General features: G+C 38.0%; 1 protein-coding gene across 3 annotated transcripts; it reads left to right on the forward strand.

Annotated features, from left to right (window-relative positions):
* Positions 1-1,205: 1,205 nt before the first annotated feature.
* LOC122060070 (ubiquitin carboxyl-terminal hydrolase 25-like) lies at positions 1,206-18,220 on the forward strand. 3 transcript variants are annotated; one of them, XM_042623233.1, is made up of 10 exons: positions 1,206-1,698; positions 1,783-2,284; positions 2,380-2,455; positions 2,553-2,645; positions 8,511-8,600; positions 8,721-9,478; positions 10,293-10,424; positions 17,371-17,507; positions 17,608-17,705; positions 17,807-18,220. In XM_042623233.1, exons 1-8 carry the CDS (start codon positions 1,527-1,529, stop codon positions 17,477-17,479), a joined length of 1,932 nt encoding a protein of 643 aa, XP_042479167.1. In that variant the 5' UTR covers positions 1,206-1,526; the 3' UTR covers positions 17,480-17,507; positions 17,608-17,705; positions 17,807-18,220. The 3 variants fall into 3 exon arrangements, with proteins under 3 accessions (XP_042479167.1, XP_042479169.1, XP_042479168.1); XM_042623235.1 differs by having other exon boundaries at positions 8,514-8,600; XM_042623234.1 differs by having other exon boundaries at positions 17,608-18,220.
* The last annotated feature ends 3,720 nt before the right edge of the window (positions 18,221-21,940 follow it).

A 21,940-nucleotide genomic window follows, 5' to 3' on the forward strand; every position in this document is an offset into this window, starting at 1 on the left:
TACTAAATATTGTTCGACATGTAGAAACCACCATGCTAAACACATGAATCTCAAATAAGTTATTTCAATTGCCTGTGTAAAATCCTAATGTAGATTTCTCTAACATGATTTTTTTTTTTAAATAATTTAGAGTGTGAATCTTAGGAAATAAATATGACCAAACAATTTTTTAGGCAGATTCAAGATGAATCCAACTAACGGACTCAGAGTAACAAAACAATTTTCTAGGAATAATCACATTATAGAATCAGGCAACCAAAGCGTTTCCCAATAAGAATCACGTCATACACTCAAGGTAACTAAACAATTTTTTCTATTGAGAAGATTATTCAATTGAATTTCTCTCAATAGAATTATGCCCAGATTCGATACATGCGCCAATAGATCTATGTAACTAAACACGGCCTTATAAACTTCTCATTGGTTTTGTAGTGGATTTAGTTTTACAAATATGTGAAAATAGAATCTTCCCAATAAAACTGATCAAAATTGAAAAAAGATGAGAAAACCTATAAAACTAAATATATACCATTAAAATAAATTGATAATAGACCGATACTGATCAATAAATATTCGTATCGTTTTGATTTTTGTAGTCAGGACATAATATTGATATGATTTTGGTGGTCCGATGGATGAATAAAAGGAAGGGAAGTGAATTTTTTTGCAATCAATTATCCCTTATGATTACATCAATAACTCTACATCATTCCGTATTTAGTAATTAAAGTTCACTTTCGTTTGTATCTAAATCCTTTGGTAACACAAATTAAAATTAAAACCACATCTAAAAAAATATCATTCCTAAATATGGTAAAACCTTAGGTCACAAAACAAGTTAAAGGGAAGGGAAGCAAAGATTTTGAAGCTTAAAAGGAAAACTTTCATAATTATTATTCAACATATATATATATATATATATTTTCAAATCTAAATGATTTGGATGCTAATTAAATGAAATCTAGCAACCAAACATAAAATGATTTAAAAAGCCAAAGGATTTTATCAGAAAAGAAAAAAAAAGGCCAAAGGAATAACTTAGGCCCAACTTAAAATGGGCCAGATGAAAGAACCATAGAACTTGAGGCCTAATGATCAGTGAAATAACGAACGAAAGTCAGTCAAGGATGGGCCCATAACTCCCCCAACTACCACCACTGGCAGGCAAGGGGCGACAGTTTTGCAGAGCTTTAACAAATAGAAATAGGGGAACTTTTGCGACTGGTCTCCTTTTCCTCCGAATACCCATTACCCCTCACCCGGGTTTGGGAGAAAGGAAAAACCAAACCTTCACAGACAAAACACGACGAAGCGACGAACTCGATTCGCCACTGGAAGGGCTTTCAATCCTTCCAATTCCTCTCCATCTCTATCACAATTCACAACTCATCTCAAACTCTGAAACAATTCAAAGCTTTGAGGCTGTAGAGAGAGAATTTTTCATTTGGTCAGAAGAGTTGCAGAGAAGGAATGAAGCGATCGTTGTGGTCGTGCAGAGCCTGCAATACGGCAGCTGAAGGTCGTTAATGGCCTTGCAAATGACTTGGCAACTTAATCTCCTTCACAGGCGAAAGAACGGTCCTCCTGTAGGGTTAAGAAATCTCGGCAACTCTTGTTATCTTAATAGCGTCCTTCAGTGCTTGACCTATACTCCTCCCCTCGCCAATTTCTGCCTCAAGAGCCAACACTCCTCTTTATGTATATCTCCTTCAATTATATTCCCCCCCTCTCTCTCTCTGTTCAATTTCAATAAATTGATTTGGAGATGAAATGAATTTGCAGGTGATTCGACGTCGGAGGCGGACCGGAAGCGAGATTGCCCCTTCTGCATATTAGAGAAGAGGATAGTGCGGTCGCTTAGCGTCGATCTTCCTCTCGACGCTCCAAAAAAGATCCAAAATTGTCTCAGGATTTTTTCCGAACACTTCAGGTTTGGGAGGCAAGAGGACGCTCACGAGTTCCTTCGCTATGTTATCGATGCTTGCCACAATACCTGCCTTCGTCTTAAGAAGCTTCAGCAGCAGTGTCGGAAGGGGAATGAGTCCTGCAATGGCGCTAGTGCCGGTGGCAGCGGCAGTGGTGGTGACACCATTGTTAAGGAGATCTTTGGTGGTGCCTTGCAGAGCCAGGTGAAGTGTCTCTCATGTGGGGCGGAGTCAAATAAGACCGATGATATCATGGACATCAGTCTGGACTTGTTCCAGAGCAATTCCCTCAAGGAAGCCATGCAACGGTTCTTCCAATCGGAGATATTGGATGGCAGCAATAAATATAAATGTGAGAAGTAAGTTGTTTAGGAATTATGTAAATTTCTCTGTTCTTCTTGCTTGTTTAATCTCCTGTTCTTGTCAAGCTCTTGTCTAACTCACGCTTTGACAGGTGCAAGAAGTTGGTGCCGGCCAGAAAGCAGATGTCTATTCTTAAGGCGCCTAACGTCCTTGTAATACAGCTCAAGGTATAGGTACTATTAGTTATTGTTATAATGGGCACCAGTTTCACTGTGCTACTCTTTATTTTGGCTTTAATTGAGTTTGTGCATTTTGATTGCTTAGAGATTTGAGGGCATACATGGTGGAAAGATTGATCGTCCCATTGCCTTCGAGGAGGTTTTGGTGCTCTCGAGCTACATGTGTAAAGCAACTCAGGTATTGAACTCCATTAAGGTCGCTGATTATCCAGTTTAGTTATTCTTTTTGGTTATCCTGGACTCGTCACTTGAGTGGTTCTCTTTGGTTGAGTTGATTTTCCCATGTAAAGTTGTACTGCATGAAGCGACTTCTTGTTTTTTTTTTTTTATTAGCTGTAACTATAGAATGCGACCGATATAAAACGAGAATCCCACTTCCACATTTAGGGAGATATCTCAAATTTGGTTGGTCTGTTTAAAATATGTTTCTCTGCCAAAATATTTGCTAATTTTGGGACTTGTTAAAAACAGATTTTTCAACATAAATAGGAAAGTGTGGCCCTATGTTGAAAGAGTATTTAGCGGACGTAAAAACTGCTTTACGCAGGAGCATAAGGAGCTGCTGGACAAGTTCTCTCTCGTCTCTTATTAGCTATATAAGTAATATTAGTTATTAAAAATTCTGAAGAAGGGAGCTGCTTTACAACGTTTATGCATATAAGCTTTCTCTGGTAGCTCCTTAGCTACTCTTAACATAGATTCTATCACGTTGGAAACACTTCATATAGAAGGTTAAGGAGAAACCATTAGTTTGGGCCTTACATCTGTCCAAAATTTTAGATACTCTTGATCTTTACTTCTTCCCAAAAAAGGTCTTTCCTGGCATGAACCTATTGGTACCATGCTTGCTCGGAAATATAAACCATCAGGCCTCTCATCTAAGCAGTCAAAGAACTTTGCAACATTATGACTAATTGACTATGACCTAGGCCCCTTCCCCCTTGTGTAACTAAGAGTTTGGCAATCCATGAAAGCGTCATTAGTGGGTCTCTGTTATCAATTGTGGTCAGTTGTTCATATTCCATCTGTTGTAATGCAGATATGCACCCGTGGTGCGATCCATACGATATGGGTATCTGGACAGAGATGAACTAGATCAATATTGTTTTTGGTCTAGTAGGATTTTAGAAATTTATTTTATTTAGGAAGGCTGTCTTTGATTTTATTTTTATTCACTTTCTTTTAGCAAATTGGGTTCATGTAGGATTTAGAGAGTCTTAAGATATTCGGTGTTTGCAATTTGTTTCCTTGCTTAGGGTAGTTTCTTATCTTAGTTGAGTTTCTATTTTGATGTCTTTTAATTTTTCCTATAAATTTGGTTGTAATTGATAGACAAAAGAAGATTGAGAAGATGAATTGAGTTTGTTTTTGGTGAAGAGCTTGTGGGCATTGTGCATGCGATTCTCTTTCCCCCCTTTCTTATGCGAATCTTCTCTCCCTCCCCTGCATTTTTGATCATCTCAGGGGTTTCTTTCCTTCCCCTACCGGCCCCCCATCAACTTGGTATCAGAGTCGAAGGTTCCTATTCTTCCCCACTCGTATCCCTCTCATTTATTGTCCATTCCTCTTGCTTTCTTATCTCTGCAAAGAGTTGAAAAAAAAAAGTTCCTGTATCACACCCCTAATTCTCACATCAAAGCTCCCCAACCCACCCCCGCCGCTCCTTTTCTTTTCCCTTTTCCTTTGATCGATCCACCTCCTCCCGCTAGGAAAAACAAAAGGGAAGAAAAGAGCAGAATTTCAAAGGAGAGAGTGAGAGAGAGAGAGAGAGAGAGATGTCAGACGAGCTTTAGAGTTGATTAGGCGTACCTGGTTTCCTGCCATCACCGTCAAATCGCTATGCTCAGGCCTGGTCCCAGCTCTTGTGCCGCAGGTGGAGTCCTTGTTGGGCTTGAACATTGCCACCCCATCATTCTCGCCATCCTGTGTAAAATCCATGACTACAAGTCTCCCACTGCCAAAGGTAGAAGATGACTGTAACACGTTCTTCAATCCTTCCCACGATAAGTCTTTTTACCCCCTTTTTTTCCCAATACTACCCCTCTAGTCTAGTTGTTTTTCTCTAAACCTTAAGTTTCTTTTTCCAGAATTGCCCTCCTCCCTTGCTGTAATCTCTAAGTTATCCTCTTAAGTTTTTTTTCCAAGATTACCCTTTACCCATATGTTTCTTATGAGTTGTTATTTGAACTTTCAATAATACCTCACTCCATTCACTTAGGGATCTCATTTAATTACAATTCTGCCAGCCCTTTAAAACTTCGTTTTAAGTACTATTTTGCTATTAAACTGTTACCTTTAAGTGTTCTCTTGCCATAGTGGGTTTAAAGTGCTTCCAATTACAAATTTGGTCTTGGAATCTTTTGTGTTCAAGTTCAGAGTTCGATTGCCCAATGGAAAGCTCGCTAATTTGTTGATTGATGGGGCGATTGAATGACAATTTTGTCTCAAGATCTTGGTGGATATGTTGTCATTGACCAATCGGATTATCATTGAGTCTGAGGATGATGTCTTTGTCGAGTTCTCTGTCTCTCAATATTATGATGGTGCTTATTGTGAAGTGTTTGATTCTCCTCAAAACATTATTAAATTGGATCGAGGTTGGTTAAAAGAACGATGTGGCACCCTTGATTGTGATGAAAATTTGTGCACCATCCAGCCTTTCCATGTGCATCAGAAATTTGTTCTTCATAGATCGGCTGACTCAAAGAAGGTGATACCAAGTACCAACAGTGCAACCACGGGAGGAATCAAATGAGTCAACACAAGAGGAAGACCGTCCAGTTGAGGAACCAGTAACGACACCAGAAAATGAGAAGATCGTGGATCAAGTAATGATGGATATTAGCATATCACCAATAATTCCCCAGATCTTTTGTTTCATAGTAGCCTGCTCCAGTCCCCTTGAATCTGTTCCCACCCATGATTTTCTGGATTTGAATGCACCTCCAAAACTTCATATCTTGGATTTTGTCCATGTTGCGGACAAGGAGCCATATACCCTCACTCGTTAGCTTTTAGTGTTACCCTTTTTCAAAACTCATGGACGAGTTTTTCTTGACACCGGGGGGGGGGGAATTGATGCAGATATGCACCCGTGGAGCGATCTATGCCCATTTGGGTATCCGGACAGAGATGAACCAGATCAATATTGTTTTTGGGTCTAGTAGGATATTAGAAATTTATTTTATTTAGGAAGGTTGTCTTTGATTTTATTTTTATTCACTTTCTTTTAGAAAGTTGGGTTCATGTAGGATTTAGAGAGTCTTAAGAGATCCAATGTTTGCAATTTGTTTCCTTGCTTAGGGCAGTTTCTTATTTCAGTTGAGTTTTTATTTTTATGTCTTTTAATTTTTCCTATAAATTTGATTGTAATTGATAGACAAAAGCAGATTGAGAAGATGAATTGAGTTTGGTTTTGGTGAAGAGCCTGCGGGCATTGTACATGCGATTCTCTTTCCCCCCTTTCTTGTGCAAATCTTTTCTCCCTCCCCTGCATTTCTGATCATCTTAGGGATTTCTTCCCTTCCCCTACCGGCCCCCCACCATGTTGTAGCTTTGGCTTTGAGACACTGACTTATATTCAGCTTTCTTGTACTAGATTTAAGTAAGATAGATTCAGAATTGTATTCAGCTTTTTCTTACTGGATCGAAGTAAGATAGATTCTTATAAACATTTCTATGTGATTTTATAGACCTTATCGTATTTCTCTGTGAATTTTTTTTTGTTGGTGCATTCTAATCAGTGGAGATATAAGGCACTAATTTTTAGAACCTTAACGGGCTTAACCCCATTTCCCAGTGCCAATGGTTCCTTCTTTGCCACTCTACAAATCTCTTCAGATCCAGCCCTATGTGTCATTATTCTTCTATTGGGAACTCATTTATTCATTCTTGTTTTACTTCATGACTATTATAGACCTAGTTTGTTTAATTCTTCTATTTATTTATATATTTGTCACCCTTTATTAACACATTAAATTATTCTCAAAAGGAAAAAAAAAGACCTAAAATGAATATTTTATCAACCCCTAAACTTTTTTCCGGGTGGGTGGGGGGGGGGAGGAGGGAGATAGATTCTCACAATAAAATGCCTGATGTCCAGGCAGATGTGCACTCTAAACCCTGTTCATACGTGTGACTTTTTAAGTGCCATTTTTAGTATTGAACTCAAGCTGTCCAAGGTAGCATAGAGACGGGTGGTTATGAAATTGGCATAGGAAAGTGTAACGATAGCTGCCCCTGTTTATCAAGAAAGGAACTTTGTTGAGGCAAGTGGTAGTTCCTCTAGATTTGATATCCTATAGAATACCTCAATGTAGTGAATATGGAGATACAAATTGTTGCTGTGAGGTGTGTACAAACTTGTGGAGTGTATGTTCTGATTGGATGAGACATGAAACAGTTTTAAATATGGTAATTACAGGGGAAGAGGAAATTATGATTTTGGTTTAGAAAATAGAAAGAGCAAACTGGCTTTGTGGTGAAACACTTGAAAGAACTGCTTAATAGAATATAGATTTGGTCGTTGTTGTTATAACAATGGAGCCAAATGGGACACTTCATTTGATGCGGAACCCATCACAAACCCTAATTGGGTTTGCTTTGGGCCCATACGAGCAATGGACCAAGCAAATCAATACTCTACTGGAAAAACAGTAAATAAATGAAGGTATATAATAGTGGCAAGGCTGTAAATAAAGAGAATCTTAAACGGTTAAGATGGTAATTAAAATCAGCGTTGGGATATGAAGGGAAATATGATTTATTGTAAGGGGGACAATCTTGGAAGAAATATAAAATAAAGAGTAGGGAGTAATAAAGGAGAGAAGGAGAGGTATTTTGGAAATTAAGGAAGAAATAAGAGCAACATGATGGGGTTTTCTTCAACCTTTAATTACGGACAACAACCAGTGGAAGGAGAAAAATCCAATCGCATGGAACTCCCTTGGCAAGACTTAGATGAAGCTGAAATTTTAGGAGGTCAGGGACTCGTTTTCCTACTGAATCCATGCAACCAGGCCGACCAGCAGTCCAAATGGTTATTGATCAAATAGGGCCCTGCAAAATGCAAATACTACCAGGCAGTAGTTGCAAGTTCGGGTATGAACTTAGTTGAATACCTCACAGCGGAGGGTGAGTTATGGGGGGGGGGTGACGGGGGACTAAAGTCTGGGGTTCTGGTCACCTTCAATGAGACTGCCTTCGACCAAAATTCAGGCTGAACAGGTTGCTCTTGAAGGAGTTCGACTGAATTGAGTGGGGCTGTCAGATTCACTCAGTACAGAGCAAACATTAACGGGGAATTTTAAAACTCAAAGATTACAGCAGAGAGAAGAGAAGAAGAACAAGGGAGAAGAATGGAAGAAAATTTCGTACCTTGGGAAACCCTAGGTAGAACCAGGGGAAGAGAGAGATGAGAGGAATGAGAAACCAGTAATCATGATTGGTATCCAGGAAGATGAAAATTAAAGTCTCCTAGTTTGACTGAATCTCCTCTGATTCATAGGGCTACTAACATTATCTGACTGATAAAAATTACAAAAATAACTGAATGAAGTAATTACCTTCATCCTCCGTTAACTGCATCAACATCTTACATGTTTTGTCATTAACAGTCCCAGAACACCGTGTGCATTGAACTATCCGAGGATCATAAAAGCTGAACAATCAATAATGAAGTCTTTCTGTACAATATATTTGCTGTAATCGACAAAGAGATGGTGCTAGGGTTGGAGCATGACCAGTCACATTGGAGCTTATGACTGAATACCTTGTTGGGTGCATCTTGCAGTGGCTTATGCTTTTTATTTTTTTATCAGTTTTTGCCCTCTAAATTCCACCTAGCCCTTCAGTTTATGATTTTCTTCATCAAGTAAATAAGATTTTTAAGACTAATAATTTCTTCTGTCGTTTTTTTAATCCCTAGTGTGGTTGATGCTTGTGGCTTTGTGTGGTGGACTCTTTACCATTTTACTACTCTCTCATTTTAATTTGTTTCTGAGGGGTTGTTCAGTGTAATCATGCTGATTGTTTCATTGCAAAGCAGGATCCATGTCCGGAGTATAACTTGTTTGGAACCATTGTGCATTCGGGTTACTCACCAGAGTCTGGTCACTATTATGCATACATCAAGGTCACTGCCATGCATTTTCTGTTAGTGAGCTTGCTTACTATAAGTTCTTAATTTTAGTAAATGAAAGCAGCAACTTCACTTGCGACCTGATTCACACTTTTTTTTTTTTGTGGCTCACAGGACGCAATTGGTAGGTGGTATTGCTGCAATGATTCTCAAGTTTCACTTTCAACTCTGCAGGAGGTTTTGTCAGAGAAGGTTTATATTCTTTTTTTCTCTCGTATTAACCAAAGACCAAAGCCAACCAAATCTGCTTTTGCATCCAATGGTTTGAAGTCTCCTAATTGCAATGGTAATGATGCAATGGGAAGGCCAAAGGCAGTTCTCCCATTGAAAACAGTTCCCGCAAAACCGATAAGGACGAATTCCCCTGAGAATGGTTTATCAACCATGTCTAAGACTGGTATGGTGCCTTTGGGCCCGCGAATTGACTGGAGAAATCCCAATGTGAAAAGCATATATGCAAATGGAAATGGAAATGGATATACAGATGTTAATAAGAGCAGTTCTGTAGAAAAGCGTGTGAAACCAAAAGACTCTTTACCTGTGGACATAACTAAGAATGAAGTGCCATCAACAGTTGACCGGAATGGTGCTAATGGAAATAGATGTCGTGGCAATGAAGGCAAAGAAGTGTTATCTTTACCGCATCAAAATGGTGAAATCCAGAGTAATGGTGATAGTTCAGTGAAAATGGAAGTTTGTAAGAATAATGGTGCAATAGGAGAGATGCCTAATTGTGACCATGCAGTAAGCAAAGACAAGGACCATCACCTCCCTGAACTTTCAGGGTCCAAGAGGAAATATGTGGACGAGACTTGCATGTTGCTTGCACATGATGCTTCTTCTCTGGCAAAGTTGGAGAAATTTAAAGAAGTGTAAGTCTTCCCTTCCCCACCCTCCCTCAATCCTTTTCCACCTCTGCTTGGATAAACATAGTATATGTTCTGATTTGCTTGCTATGGAAGCGAGTCCTTACTACTTTTCAAGTTGTCCTTGTATAGAATGTTTAGTGGATTATCTATACTATGAAAGTTCTTTTATTTTCTCTGATAATTCACTTTGTCCTATTTGATTAATTGAATCATCTTTCCGTTTATTAGAATGGTTCTTTGTCCATGAAATAGGGTCTGGAGGGATTCTTACTCCATCTAATAATGCGCTTGCCTGAAGTTGACCATGCTCCAAATTTTGTATCAAGTATCAACAAGATTTTGATCCTAGTAAGATAAATCTTATAATACAGTTAAGGACTAGATAAATGGAGGATGTTCTGACTTCTCACTTCTCAAGCAGCTGATGAGCAGTTGTTCTCACTTCATTTTGCAAGTCATGACATACCTGTGGATTCTTATAATCTAATTACTGTTACTTTTGGGCTTCGGCTGTGGCCGTCTGACTCTTTCACTAATAATGCGTTTTTATCTGCCCAGTGGCTAATGTCCACTTTTCACTAAAATAGATTTGTTAATACTTCGTTACTTGGTATATGTGAGGTCGTATGCATAAATGATGTACTGAGCTTTGTTTATGGATTGTTTTTTCTTTCAAGTATTATTCCATTTATCTTCCACATGTCTTTGGCTTGTTTCTTGTTCCTATAGTTTGAACTGCAGGTCAAAGCTTTGCTGTTAAAACTATCTTGATCTTCTACGTTTTAATTATTCTTTGTTATTTTCCTGGTTATCTCAGGCTTGCTAAGGATGCTTCTTCAAGTCTGCGTTCACATGGTTGGCATGATAAGGTTTACCATTTTATGCTCGAGAGAAAGAGACAGTGTGCACGAGAAGCTGGCAATTCTTCTATCAGTAACACTGAGATAAAGTAAGTTCTCTTTAACTTGAATTCAACTATTTATTTTAAGGCAATCTGTGTCTGCTCAAAATCTGTTATGAGGGAGACCACTATGTCAGTATGTGGATCTGGCACTTCCTTGTCGGAATTTGCCTGCATGTGCTTACAGGTGTCTGCAGTTAAGACTTTATATTGTACACATTTATGTATTGAAATAATGTCTTGCTGCATTTTCATGATTGAATTCATACAAGTCTTTTTATTTTTTTATGCTTGGAGCTAGCTTTAGATATGGGATGCAAACAGCACATATTCACATTCATGTGCCTGCTCATTGAACCTCATCCTGACCAAAATAATATATATACTAGTCCAAATGCGGCCTATCTGTGGCCTAAGCTTTTTTCTGGGTTTATTTGTTAAATTGATAATTTTCTTAATTTCTTCTTTTAGAAGGTTAAGCACTTGATAGGAGTTGCTAAAATTGTAATCGGAGTCAAATTAAGCATTCTAGCAAGAGGCAAATTTCGTGTAGGGACATGGGTTGTAGTTCAACAACAACAACAAACTCAGCCTTGTCCCAACTTAATGGGGTCGGCGAAATGGATCTGTGCAAAAACAAATTAGGAGAAATGAAGGTAAAATGAAAGTAGGTTGTAGTTATTATCTATAAACAGCACATTTTGAGTGGAAGGGTTTAGTTTTTGGTTATGTTTAAGTGAATGGTTCTCTTATGAGGTGTTTGATGGTCAAACCTTAGCTTTGTTTATGGTAATCAAGCTCCTATTTCTCTCTCTCTCTCTCTCTCTTTTTGGGTTCTGTTTAGAGTTCCCTTTTTTTACATTGCCCATAGGTTTTGCAAATCTACCTTCATCAGGAACAGTAAGATGTTTGGGGTGACTGGTATTTGATTCCGATCAGTTTCAAGAGCATCCAGATAGGTACTGTAAAAAGTACCAGAAGAAGAACTTGAAGCACTCTTGAAACACTTGAATCAGTGCTGTAACTGAGTTTTAAATTTGTTTCTTTGTTATCTAGTTCGTTGGACAAGGGTAAGAGTTATAATTTGTTAAGAGTTCTATTTTATCTTCTTTCCTTGTAATAGCTAGGTAGGATAGAGCTTTATGTAGTTAAAACACTCCAATTCCTTCCCCTTTTTTTGAAGAGTGTTTTTCCCCTTTTCTTTCTTTATATCTTCTACATAGATACTACTTCCTACATAGAGTATGAGATGAACACAACTCTATATATAATTTGTATGATCCATGGAACTTCCAACTATTTATTTTAATAAAAGAGATGGCTTGTAGCTGTTCATGGTCTACGTGATTCAGATTTGGTTGTGAGATTCTACTGCCCTATTGGTGTAATTCCAATACTGCTGGTGGGATTCCAGCAAGGCCAGGTGAGAGATCTGGTTATATCCTCCTCTTCTAAATCCTTCTTCACTGTTGAAGTTCTGCATTCAGGTCAAATCTGATTTCCTGTTTCTTTCATCTATTAGTTTCTGCAATTTATATCAAATTCTTCTTAGATTATTCTCAGTTTATAACTGTTATTGAACCATCGTTCTACTGGGTTTTCTGAGGGCAAATCCTTTCTGAACTGAGGTTTTATCAGGTTTATTTGTATCAGTTTTCCCTGCTCTCTTATGATATGAGATACTTTGTTTTTGAGTGGTTTTCTGATCATAATATTAGGAGCTGCTGAGACAGACCTAGCCATCAGATATGGTTCATAGTTTGATAAGGTATTTACATTTTTAAAAGTTGCAATTGAACAGAAGTTGATCTGTCCAGTATTTAGTGAGTTACTTGAGTTCCTAGTTTTTAGGATCTTAAGTTGCTAATTCTGAAACCGGTCTGGTTCATAAGATCCAACTGTTGGATCAGGATTTTTTCTAGTGGAGTTATTCTTTACCATAACAAATTTCATTTCGATCTGAATTGTTGATTGTTGTATAATTAGATTCTCTTGAATCTGGTTATTCCTTCTTCACTGTCGTTCAGCAATTTTATTGAGTTTCTATTTTCTAACCCAAATTTTAGGAGTCTAGAAAGCCATCGATATTATTACTTTATGAACAGTTAGATGGGCTGTCACCCTAGAAACTTTTTATGGGATCCCTGTGGATTACTTCTTGGAACATTGAGCTTCAGTTGCAGCCTCAGTGAGTGCTCTTCCTTAGACCTAGCATGAGTGTTTTAGGAACCATGATGTTGTCTGGTTTTTTCTGGTTCAACTGGTATTGGTGACTAACAACATGAATCTGAAGGCGGTTAGGTAGGGCCACTTGTTTATTTGACAAATGGGTGGATGTTATTGTTGAAAGTGATTCAGAGCCATTAGGGAAAATGTAAACAGCACTATGTATATTTAAAAGCTTCCTTCATGGAATGGCTAAACTTCAATTCTGTTGGTCCTTGGTGGAATATTCATCTACCTAGGAGGGTTAGTTGACTTAGCTCCGTTGATATGGGTGGGATTTTTTCTTTTGCTTGGATGAGATTGGCAAATTTTTGTTGGATGATTTACAGAATTAGCCAAAGCATCAGTGGACAGAAAGAAGATGTATTTTGGACAGCGTCTTTATATTGTAATCTGTCTTTGGGGTTGGTGGCCTTTCGCTTTCTCTTGATGTTGCACATGTGTAGTTCTGCTCTCTCTCTCTCTCTCTCTCTATATATATATATATATATATTTAAATTAAAATCTGTACAACTCAACTTAGCTTAGCCTTATCCCAACTAAATGCTGTTGGCTTTGCTATATGAATTTATGAATCCTTTTCCCCCAATCAGCTCTATATAAATCCATGTTTGTTACTAGTCATAGGCTATGCATGTTTCCTCACCACTTATCCTAGAGTTATTTTAAGCTTATTCCTGCTTCTTACCTCCTTCAATCTGAATCAAATCACCAATCCATATTAGAGCATTCAGAGGCCTTCATTGCACATGTCTATGATACCTCAAATGACTTTTTTGCAACTTATCATGTATTAGAGGCTTACCTCCTTCAATCTGAATCAAATCACCAATCCATATTGGAGCATTCAGAGGCCTTCATTGCACATGTCTATGATACCTCAAATGACTTTTTTGCAACTTATCATGTATTAGAGGCTTAGAGCTACTCCTAAATTAGCTCTAACTTGTTCATTCTTTGTTTTATCATTTTTAGTTTTACGACTCATCCATCTCAACATTCTTGTTTCAACTATACTAAGATTCTTCATATTTTGTTTCTTCACGGTCCAACATTCAGCTCCATACGTGTAACTGTTCTATAAAATTTTCCTTTAAGTTATAAAGGAATACTTTGATCACACAACATTCTAGATGCACTCCTTTACTTCATCCACATCCTACTTTAACTCTTTGTACAACATTATCCTCTATTTCTCCTTTATTAAAATCTATAATTAATTTAAAAAAAAAAAGATATGTCAACCTATGCAAAAAGTATCTCGGTTTCTCTCAGGATAATGTGAGATCAAACCACAAGTGATTTAATCCCAAATAGGACCTTCAATAACTCTTAACACCCTACTGGTATGACTGATAACAGGGTATTGTCAAGCCCCCAAAACAGCAGATAATTATCCTTCAACAGTAGCAATTGGCTGAGGCTGTAAGGGTCTAAACAACCAGCAGGTGACAAATAAACCCAACACATATAGATAGCAACTAGAACTTAAATAACACTCAGAAACAAGTCCTGATAACCCTGGAACAATCCCCACAATAGGCTGAAATAGGGACAGATTGAATAGACCTGAAATCTGGAAATTTTAGGACAAAAGGAGAAAATATAGTATTCAAAAACCAGACCAAGAAACTAGCCCAATGGATGGTCGAGTGCCCTTGTATGACCCTTGAATAACCCTCAAAATTAGGGTCTGATTGGGTGGCTGAATGTGGAGATATGCAGGTTCTTGCTTGAGGCCGTGAAATAGGAAACTTTGGGGACTTCGTCAAGAACTTGAAGATGAAGCTTCAGCGGGGACGCAAACCCTGATCGGAGGTAGCTCCTAATGGCCTGAACAACTTCTCAAAATCCCACCTTAAACTGATTGTGAGGGGCGGAGATCTGCTCACTTGAAGTTGCCTCAGTTTCTGGAGAAAACTCTGAACCGCAGGTTTTGGACTTGGTCCGGAAAACCTCAGCAGTAGCCAATCGATGGGACTGGATTTTTGCCTTAAAAGATTGATGATCAGACGCTGAAACACCCAGGATAACAGAGAAGAAGAAAAAAAAAAAAGGAAACGAGAAGAATTGATGGAAGGTTGGGATGCAGATCAAAGCTTGAGAAGAAGAGGACGAAAATCAACTTCAGGAAAGGAAAAAAAGTTGTTTTTATTTTTATTTTACTGTTCTTGTGAACAGTAATCAAATGGACGATGTTCTGACAGCTTTGAAGGGCCGCACAGCCAGCTTGCAGGGAGGTAATTTCCCAGATTTAATCTGCACTCTTTATGAAGCTGTCGATCAGATTTATTTCCAGATTTTGTAGGAATCTGGCCCAGCCGACACCTGTATTGGCTGAGAAAATCCCTTGCGGCCAAGTTTGCATAGGGGTCCCATGGACCAGTTTGCATAGGGAATAAATTGGGGAGATTAGAGCTGGAAAACATAAGCCTGCATGGAGAATATCAAGGGCGATAATTCAGAGTAGTTACACCCTTGCGTAGAACTTTTTGACAGTTGGCTGGAGAGAATATCTCCTAGATTTCTGAAGATGTGCATGGGATTCTCAGGATGGAGCATGGTTCTAAAAAACGGAACGAAACGGTATTGGCCTTGACTGATCCCCAATCCTGATCTTTCCAATCCCGTTCCACATGTATTGTTGAAGGGTAAAATCATAATAAAACTGATTTTTTTTTTTTAAACAAGGATAGATATATCGGATACGGTCCGATCCAGTCTGTTCCGGAATGGTATCGGCCTTGACTGTTCCCGTGACCGTTCCCGAGTTTTAGGACCGTGGGATTGAGTACTGCTGCCTTATGTGGAACTTTTCTGAAAAAAACTTATTTTAGTTTCTATTGTTAATTAAAAAACCTATTAGTTAGGAGTTTACTCTTTTCTTTATTTCCTTTGTAATCAGTTAGTTTCCTATTTTGTAATGTTCATTGGTTTATTAATAGAAGAAGGGGGAAAGACCAGCCCCAACGATTTGAATTTAAAAAAAAGAATGGCTATGTGCTGGTAAAACGGTGAGATGCAGTGACGGTGAGAGGCCATGAAGCTGTGAGACGCCTTGGTTGAGAGGCCTAGGACTGAGATAGTTCCCTATTCCTTATTCCCTTCTTTATTTTCAGTTTTAATTTTCTGTTGAAGACTGTTCAAAGAAGTATTTCTATTGCTGCACATCTTTGGTTCTTAGTTGAACTAGGTCCTGCAGTAGGTTGAGAAGGGGGAAGAAGAAGATAGATGGATTAGGCCTCTCACCCTCTCAAAGTTTTAGGTATCCCATCCACTCAATCGACTCTCTCAGCCATGAAGACAAACTTCAGTTTCATTAACTCAACTCTTTCCCAAAGAACTGGGATTGATTCCCTTAAATAGGCTTGATAGCCTTTACAAAATAGAAAGGAAGGAAAAAGGAATCAATGACAAAAAAGGAAACTAACATGAAACGGATACTATTCCTATCTAAAACTTTCCTAAATTAAATTTTATTGTTTGACAAGAAGAAGTATAACAAGAACAAGGAAACAAATGACAACTTCTAATTCTTCCAATCAATCTGTTGCTTGTCCAATGAAACTTGTTGACCAAGGCAGAAACAAGAACAAAAAGGAAGCCAAAACTGAAATCGATAGAGTTCCTTCAAGTCCCCTACAGCTGTCCAAGAGACCTTCTGCAAGTTGCTGACCAAGGTAGGAAGAATGGAACCAAATCTCACTTGACAGCCTTGCTGCCCTAGACAGAAGAAAGGTCCACGCAATCTGGAAAGACAGCCTGAAGCCTGCTGTTCAATAGTCTGAAAATGTGGCCCAAATTTTGGGGCCAGCATTGAACCACTTATGCCTTTTTGAAGGCTCAATTTACATCATAGTACTTACCATTTGCCCCTACCATTTATCAATTGAATTGTAAGCATTTCCATAACCACTTTGTACAAAAAAGAGTTGAGAATAATCAACTTTAAATCCCTCAACAGAAAATTAAGAATTTCAAGAATGCTATAAATTGAGCATGGTTTCATAATGTTTGTTAGGAGGTGCAGATGATTTATATGGTTGGAGCGCCTGAGTTCATTGTATTCAAAAATCGAAAAGTTGTTTGACATACTAACCTTGAAATATGGATGTGAATGGGTGGATGAAGATTTATTTATTTATTTTCATGCATCTGTAGTTACTGCTTGTGGTTGCATAATGCTATTTAGCATTTGAAAAAGGAATCAATCCCTAATTTTGTTATTTGGGGTCAGTTTTGAAACTTTTGGACATTAATTGCTAGCTATGTTGACTACTTGACCTCCCCTTCTGGCCCCTCAAAGATATGCACCCAAACAAAGGTAAAAAAATGGGTTTCTGATTTGGCACAGATTTTGTAAGTCCTAATGAAATAAATGTGACTTCAGTAGCAGGGTTTTAAAAATCAGGAACGGAGGCCGATCTCGATTTTGGCCAATCCAGATCAGCCAATCCCATTCCAAAATCTAGGGTTAGGGAAGCTTTGGGCTGTTTCTGACCGATTCCTCACCAATCCTAACCGATTTCAAACCGGATCAGAATCTGCCGAGACCAATCCAGATCCCGATTCTGGGTTTTTAAACCCTGTTCTGCAGTGACGGAGTGAACTATGGGGAAAAAAAAATATATAGGAGACTTGGCAGGAGTGACCATGCCGCATGTCTTTTGATTTTGGTTTTTAATAATGTGCTTTACAGTGTTCGTCGATCACATGGATTTTTAAATCTTTAATTTACAAATTTTATGTTGCGTTTTATGTGATGCAGGAAGATGTTGATTGGAGATGCCAAAGCAAACTTTATCTCACAAATTCCTGAACCGTTGAAGGAGCACCTGGTTGAATGCCTTAAATCATTTAGCAAGGAAAAAAAATAGTTTCTGGATGCTTAAACCACTGAAACTGGTATGCTAGTTGTTGGCTTTGTGTCTTCATTTTGGGTTGTCAAATAGGGTACGCTAATTTAATGGTTGAGTGATTCATTTATTTATTTTTATTGATGCAGTTTCTTGGCATTGTTTGCTATTGAGGCTGGTATATATGTGTATCACTGATGAATGGAAACTTGTCAATGATATAGCTATCTTACAAGGCATGGTACCCGTAAGTATATTTTACAACATGTTTTGCACTGAAAGTTGCAGATGGGTGGAAACTTATGTCATCATTTGATCGAGGCTTTGGTAATTTTACTACATTTATAGGTGCATCTGTGAAACTTGAGTTCAAGTGGAGAATCTGAATTAGATCCTCATCAAAAATTTTCTTCACCTTTGAGGCTGTGCAGTTTTGATCTGGCAGAGAATGAGTACAGATTTATATTCGTTATGTATGGTATCCTTTTTGATAATATTGTTAACCCATGTTCCTTCAATGAATCTGCAATTTCCATAAAAAAATGGTTGGATATAGCATCTCGGAAATATATTAGATATGGCATGTTTTCTCTGAAGTTAACCTTTTCTAGTAGAAGTTGGTTTTCTTTTGGAGGTTCTATTTTTGTTATTAAAGTGTAAGCATTGTGACATGGAAATTGATCGTTATCTGATTCTTATGTTTTGTTGCCTCAGGCCTCTGGGCAGCCTGTATTTCAAGTATAATGTTTTTACCTTGTGCTAGATGTTTCTGGGCTGTGTGCGTGCTGAGAAAATATTTATTTTTCATTTGGTTGAAGTTCTAAAGTTATATTCTCCTTCACTCTTGAAATGTCCTGATCTGATTGTTTTGTGTTTGTGGGAAGTCTGAACTATGGGAGTCTGTTTGATTGGTATGTCAATGCAGTTTTTCTCTTTCTAAAATCTTCTCATGAAAGCATAGTTGTCAAGGTGTCACTGATGTGACCGCATTGGCATCCAAGCACTTTGACAACTAGTGTTGCCTTGGTCGACTAGGCGGGTGTTTTGATCGCCTTGGTTCCCTTGCATCCAGACCCCCTCCAATGCCTTGGTTTGCGTAGATGCCATGACAACTATGCATGAAAGGTTTTTTCATTGTCTCATCTGAAGTTTTCAAACCTTGATGAAGAATAACAATGATGCAGATGTAGCTGCATTTGTCTGGTTGGACCAGCAAGAGAAGCTTTGGAAGCCAAGAACCAGTCCAACCTAGGGATTTGGTCCAACAAGGGTTGGAAGTAATTAGTAGTAGTTCTATTATTTTATTTTGTCTTTTTTTTTTTTCACAAAGTAGGAATGTAGGAGTGAGTGAGTCGGTTTCTGTGTTTCCTTTTGAGTTTTTTTTTTTTTTTTTTTTAGGATTGTTCCTCTGTTAGGGTAGTTTTTATTTCAGTTAGTTTCTATTTTTATGTCTTCTATTTTTCCTTTATATTGGCTGTAACTGATGGACACTGGTAGAGAGATTTGATAGTGAATGAGAATTGGTTTGGTTTGGTTTTGTCCTTTGTGAGAGTGTGTGCTTCCCATTTTCCCCCCTGCTACACTTCTTCTTCTTCTTTTTTNCCCCCCCCCCCCCCAAAAAAAAAAAGAAAAAGAAAATCATGGTAGATTTCTCTTTACCTTTGACATTTCCATCAGCATAGAGGAAACCCAACACAAAGAAAACTATTGAAAAGAATAGATTAACGAAATCTATATCTAGGTCTCTCCTAGTTAATAATTCTTATAAAAAGGCAGTCTAAACAAAATGTCTCTAAAAAAAAAGATCGAGATTGATGTTGCAAGCAAGGAAAAATGCTAGTTTTCTAAAAGTAAAACCGAGGGCACCTGCTTTTTGTTCCACCCTTAATCAAGGCGATAGAATAAATATCTATTAGCTTTTTTTTTTTTTTTTTTTTTTTTTTTTTTTTAAGGATCTACTTTACACTATTACCTTTTTATATTTTTTTACACTGTATTAAGCTAGAGAATACATACATGAAGCATTACAAATCTTTCTAGAATATTTAGATAAGAGAATCTTTGGTTTTGGGTTCTAAGCATCTATTTTGAACTATATATTAAAGTCAAAAGAATAAATTCATTATGCATTATTAAGAATACTTTAGGAAGATCTGAGTAGGAGAATCCACAAATTTAGATTATTAGAGATTTTTCCACAAGTTGGGAGGCTGTCTTTGGGCCCTCATTTCATGTAACCCAAAAGAAGGCAATGATCGTTCACGTTCACGTTCACTCAAAAAAGTTAGGGATACAACAAAAATACAAAACTAAAAGCCAATGCGAAGCCAAGACTTGACACTTTATGCCTGACAAACAATAGTGTTAGGGCAATCGGGTATCACGAAATTATGTGCAAAAAAACTCTACCATTATTTTCTGTTCAACTAGCAAATATAAATTCTAGAACCATAATTGTAATATTGGTTTGCTTAGAGAAAACTGTATAAGATAAGAACTAATAGACAACAGTTTTTGTGAGGAAAGAAGCAAACATAAATTATTTTCTGTAGAAAAGTTGTTTTCACTCTAATTGTATGTTTCAAACTTAGATTTTATCAGGAAAAGGTATGTTCATTTTCGAAATAATATTTCTTTCACATTGGAAATTTATTTAATGATTTCGCGATAGCCAAAGAAGTCTCAAGAAGCATCAAACATTTCCGATGAGATTTATGGGGCAATTATTAGACAGCAAGCACTAGCTCCCGGTGAAACTTCATTGAAGGCAATCAAAGATAAGATAGAAGAGAATGAACACTTTTGGTAACTAATTTGTACCTAAGGGAAAGGGTTCACTACACTGCCAGTGTGAGATTCCACCTGCACCACACCATTGATAACATACTTGTGACACCCAAGAATATGGTAAGTACTAGACCCACTTAAGAGATCGGTGAGGTGTTCCCACCAAGAATACAGTAAGTATAGGGGGTTTTGGGAGCTCATTGAGGTATACAAACTTTAGTCCCACATCATCTAGAGAGAGATTACTGGGCTAGTTAATAACCTTTAGCTTCCTTAACATGGCATAACGCATTTTAAAGCCTTCAAGCCCATGTGCCAAAGAGAACAATATTGTGTAAGGTTAATGAGGCTAGAGCATTACAAATGGTATCAGAGTAGATCTCGACAACGTGTGGGGCCACATCGGGGACGTTGTACCGAAAGGGTTGCCGATTCGTGAGTGGATCCATGAGTATATATTTATATACTCATGGATCCATGTAGCCGACCCCAAGAGAAGTTGGGATAAGGCTAAGTTGTGTTGTTGTTGTAGATCCAAGGGTCAGTCCAGTAAAAAAATATTTTTCCCATTACCTATATTGACATTATTCATTTGTTTCAAGGTAGGGGGTATACTTACAATGGCATTCCAGCGTGTAGATCCCCTAGATTTGAGAGTTTGGTTGTAAAAAAAGACCTTTTATGAAAATATTTTGCTTTAAGAATTTGAGACCAAAGACAATGCTGATTGTTGAGGAGTCTCCAACCCAGTTTAAGAAGAAGAGCTTTGTTTTGTGTTTCAGAGTCTCTGAGACCAAGGCCACCCATGCTTTTAGGTAGAGAAATCCTCCTCCCTCCAATAAGATGAGCTCTTTTTTGGGAAGTAGAATCTCCATTCCAGAAGTGAAGATAGGTGGAATCTAATTTCTTGCAAATTACTTTAGGTAAAGCAAAACAGAACATTAGATAAGGGGGAATTGAAGAGAGAGCAGATTGCATGGGGACATTTCTGCCTGCATAGGAAAGCAGGTTGGCTTTCCAAATGGTAAGCTTATTCTCCACCCTTCACACAAGATCTTTGAAATTTAAGTTCTTTGCTTTATGATGAAACAGATTTGTTCCTATGTAGAGAGAGTCCTTATCCATTTCATTGATGCCAATAGTCCTACATAAAGCATTCTTACTCCGAAGGAACATTGGAGCTAAAAGTAAGTCCACTTCTAGATAAATTTATGGATAACCCCGAAAGGTGAGAGAAGAGATCAAGAATGCATTTGCTGGTGGCAAGATCATCAAAGGTGGCTCTACAGAAAATAAAGGTATCATCGGCAAAAAGCAAGTGAGAGATTTCAGGCGCATACCTGGATACCTTAATACCTTTAAAAGGAAGGCAAGTCCACTTTATTTTTATGAAAGATAGAAATTGTCTTCTTTCAACCCAAATGCTCAATTTTTTTCGAAATCAAACACAGTCCATGAAATCGAGGAACAAGGGGGAAGAGACACAATCAGGGAAAATCGATTAGGGATGGTGATAAAACACAAAGTTTCAGCTAGAAGCAAAGCTGAAGGAGGAGCAGAAGCTGCAGAGCTGTGAGCCTGTGGCGTGCGTTCTATTGGGAATCGTGAAAATGCCAAGACCCTAGCTTGCAATCACAAAAGACGATTAGAGAGGGAGAGAGAGAACTGCTGTTGTGAGTTCCTTTGATTGTTCCG

The sequence above is a fragment of the Macadamia integrifolia genome, chromosome 13, assembly GCF_013358625.1.
Source record: "Macadamia integrifolia cultivar HAES 741 chromosome 13, SCU_Mint_v3, whole genome shotgun sequence".
Taxonomy (NCBI): Eukaryota; Viridiplantae; Streptophyta; class Magnoliopsida; order Proteales; family Proteaceae; genus Macadamia; species Macadamia integrifolia.

What these genes read in the sequence shown, in the direction of transcription:
- LOC122060070 (XM_042623234.1), top strand. Translation starts at nt 1,527, where the DNA reads ATGGCCTTGCAAATGACTTGGCAACTTAATCTCCTTCACAGGCGAAAG. An exon ending in ACATGTGTAAAGCAACTCAG is followed by an intron (nt 2,646 to 8,510) that starts GTATTGAACTCC and finishes TTCATTGCAAAG; the next exon opens with CAGGATCCATGTCCGGAGTA. An exon ending in ATCAGTAACACTGAGATAAA is followed by an intron (nt 10,425 to 17,370) that starts GTAAGTTCTCTT and finishes TATGTGATGCAG; the next exon opens with GAAGATGTTGATTGGAGATG.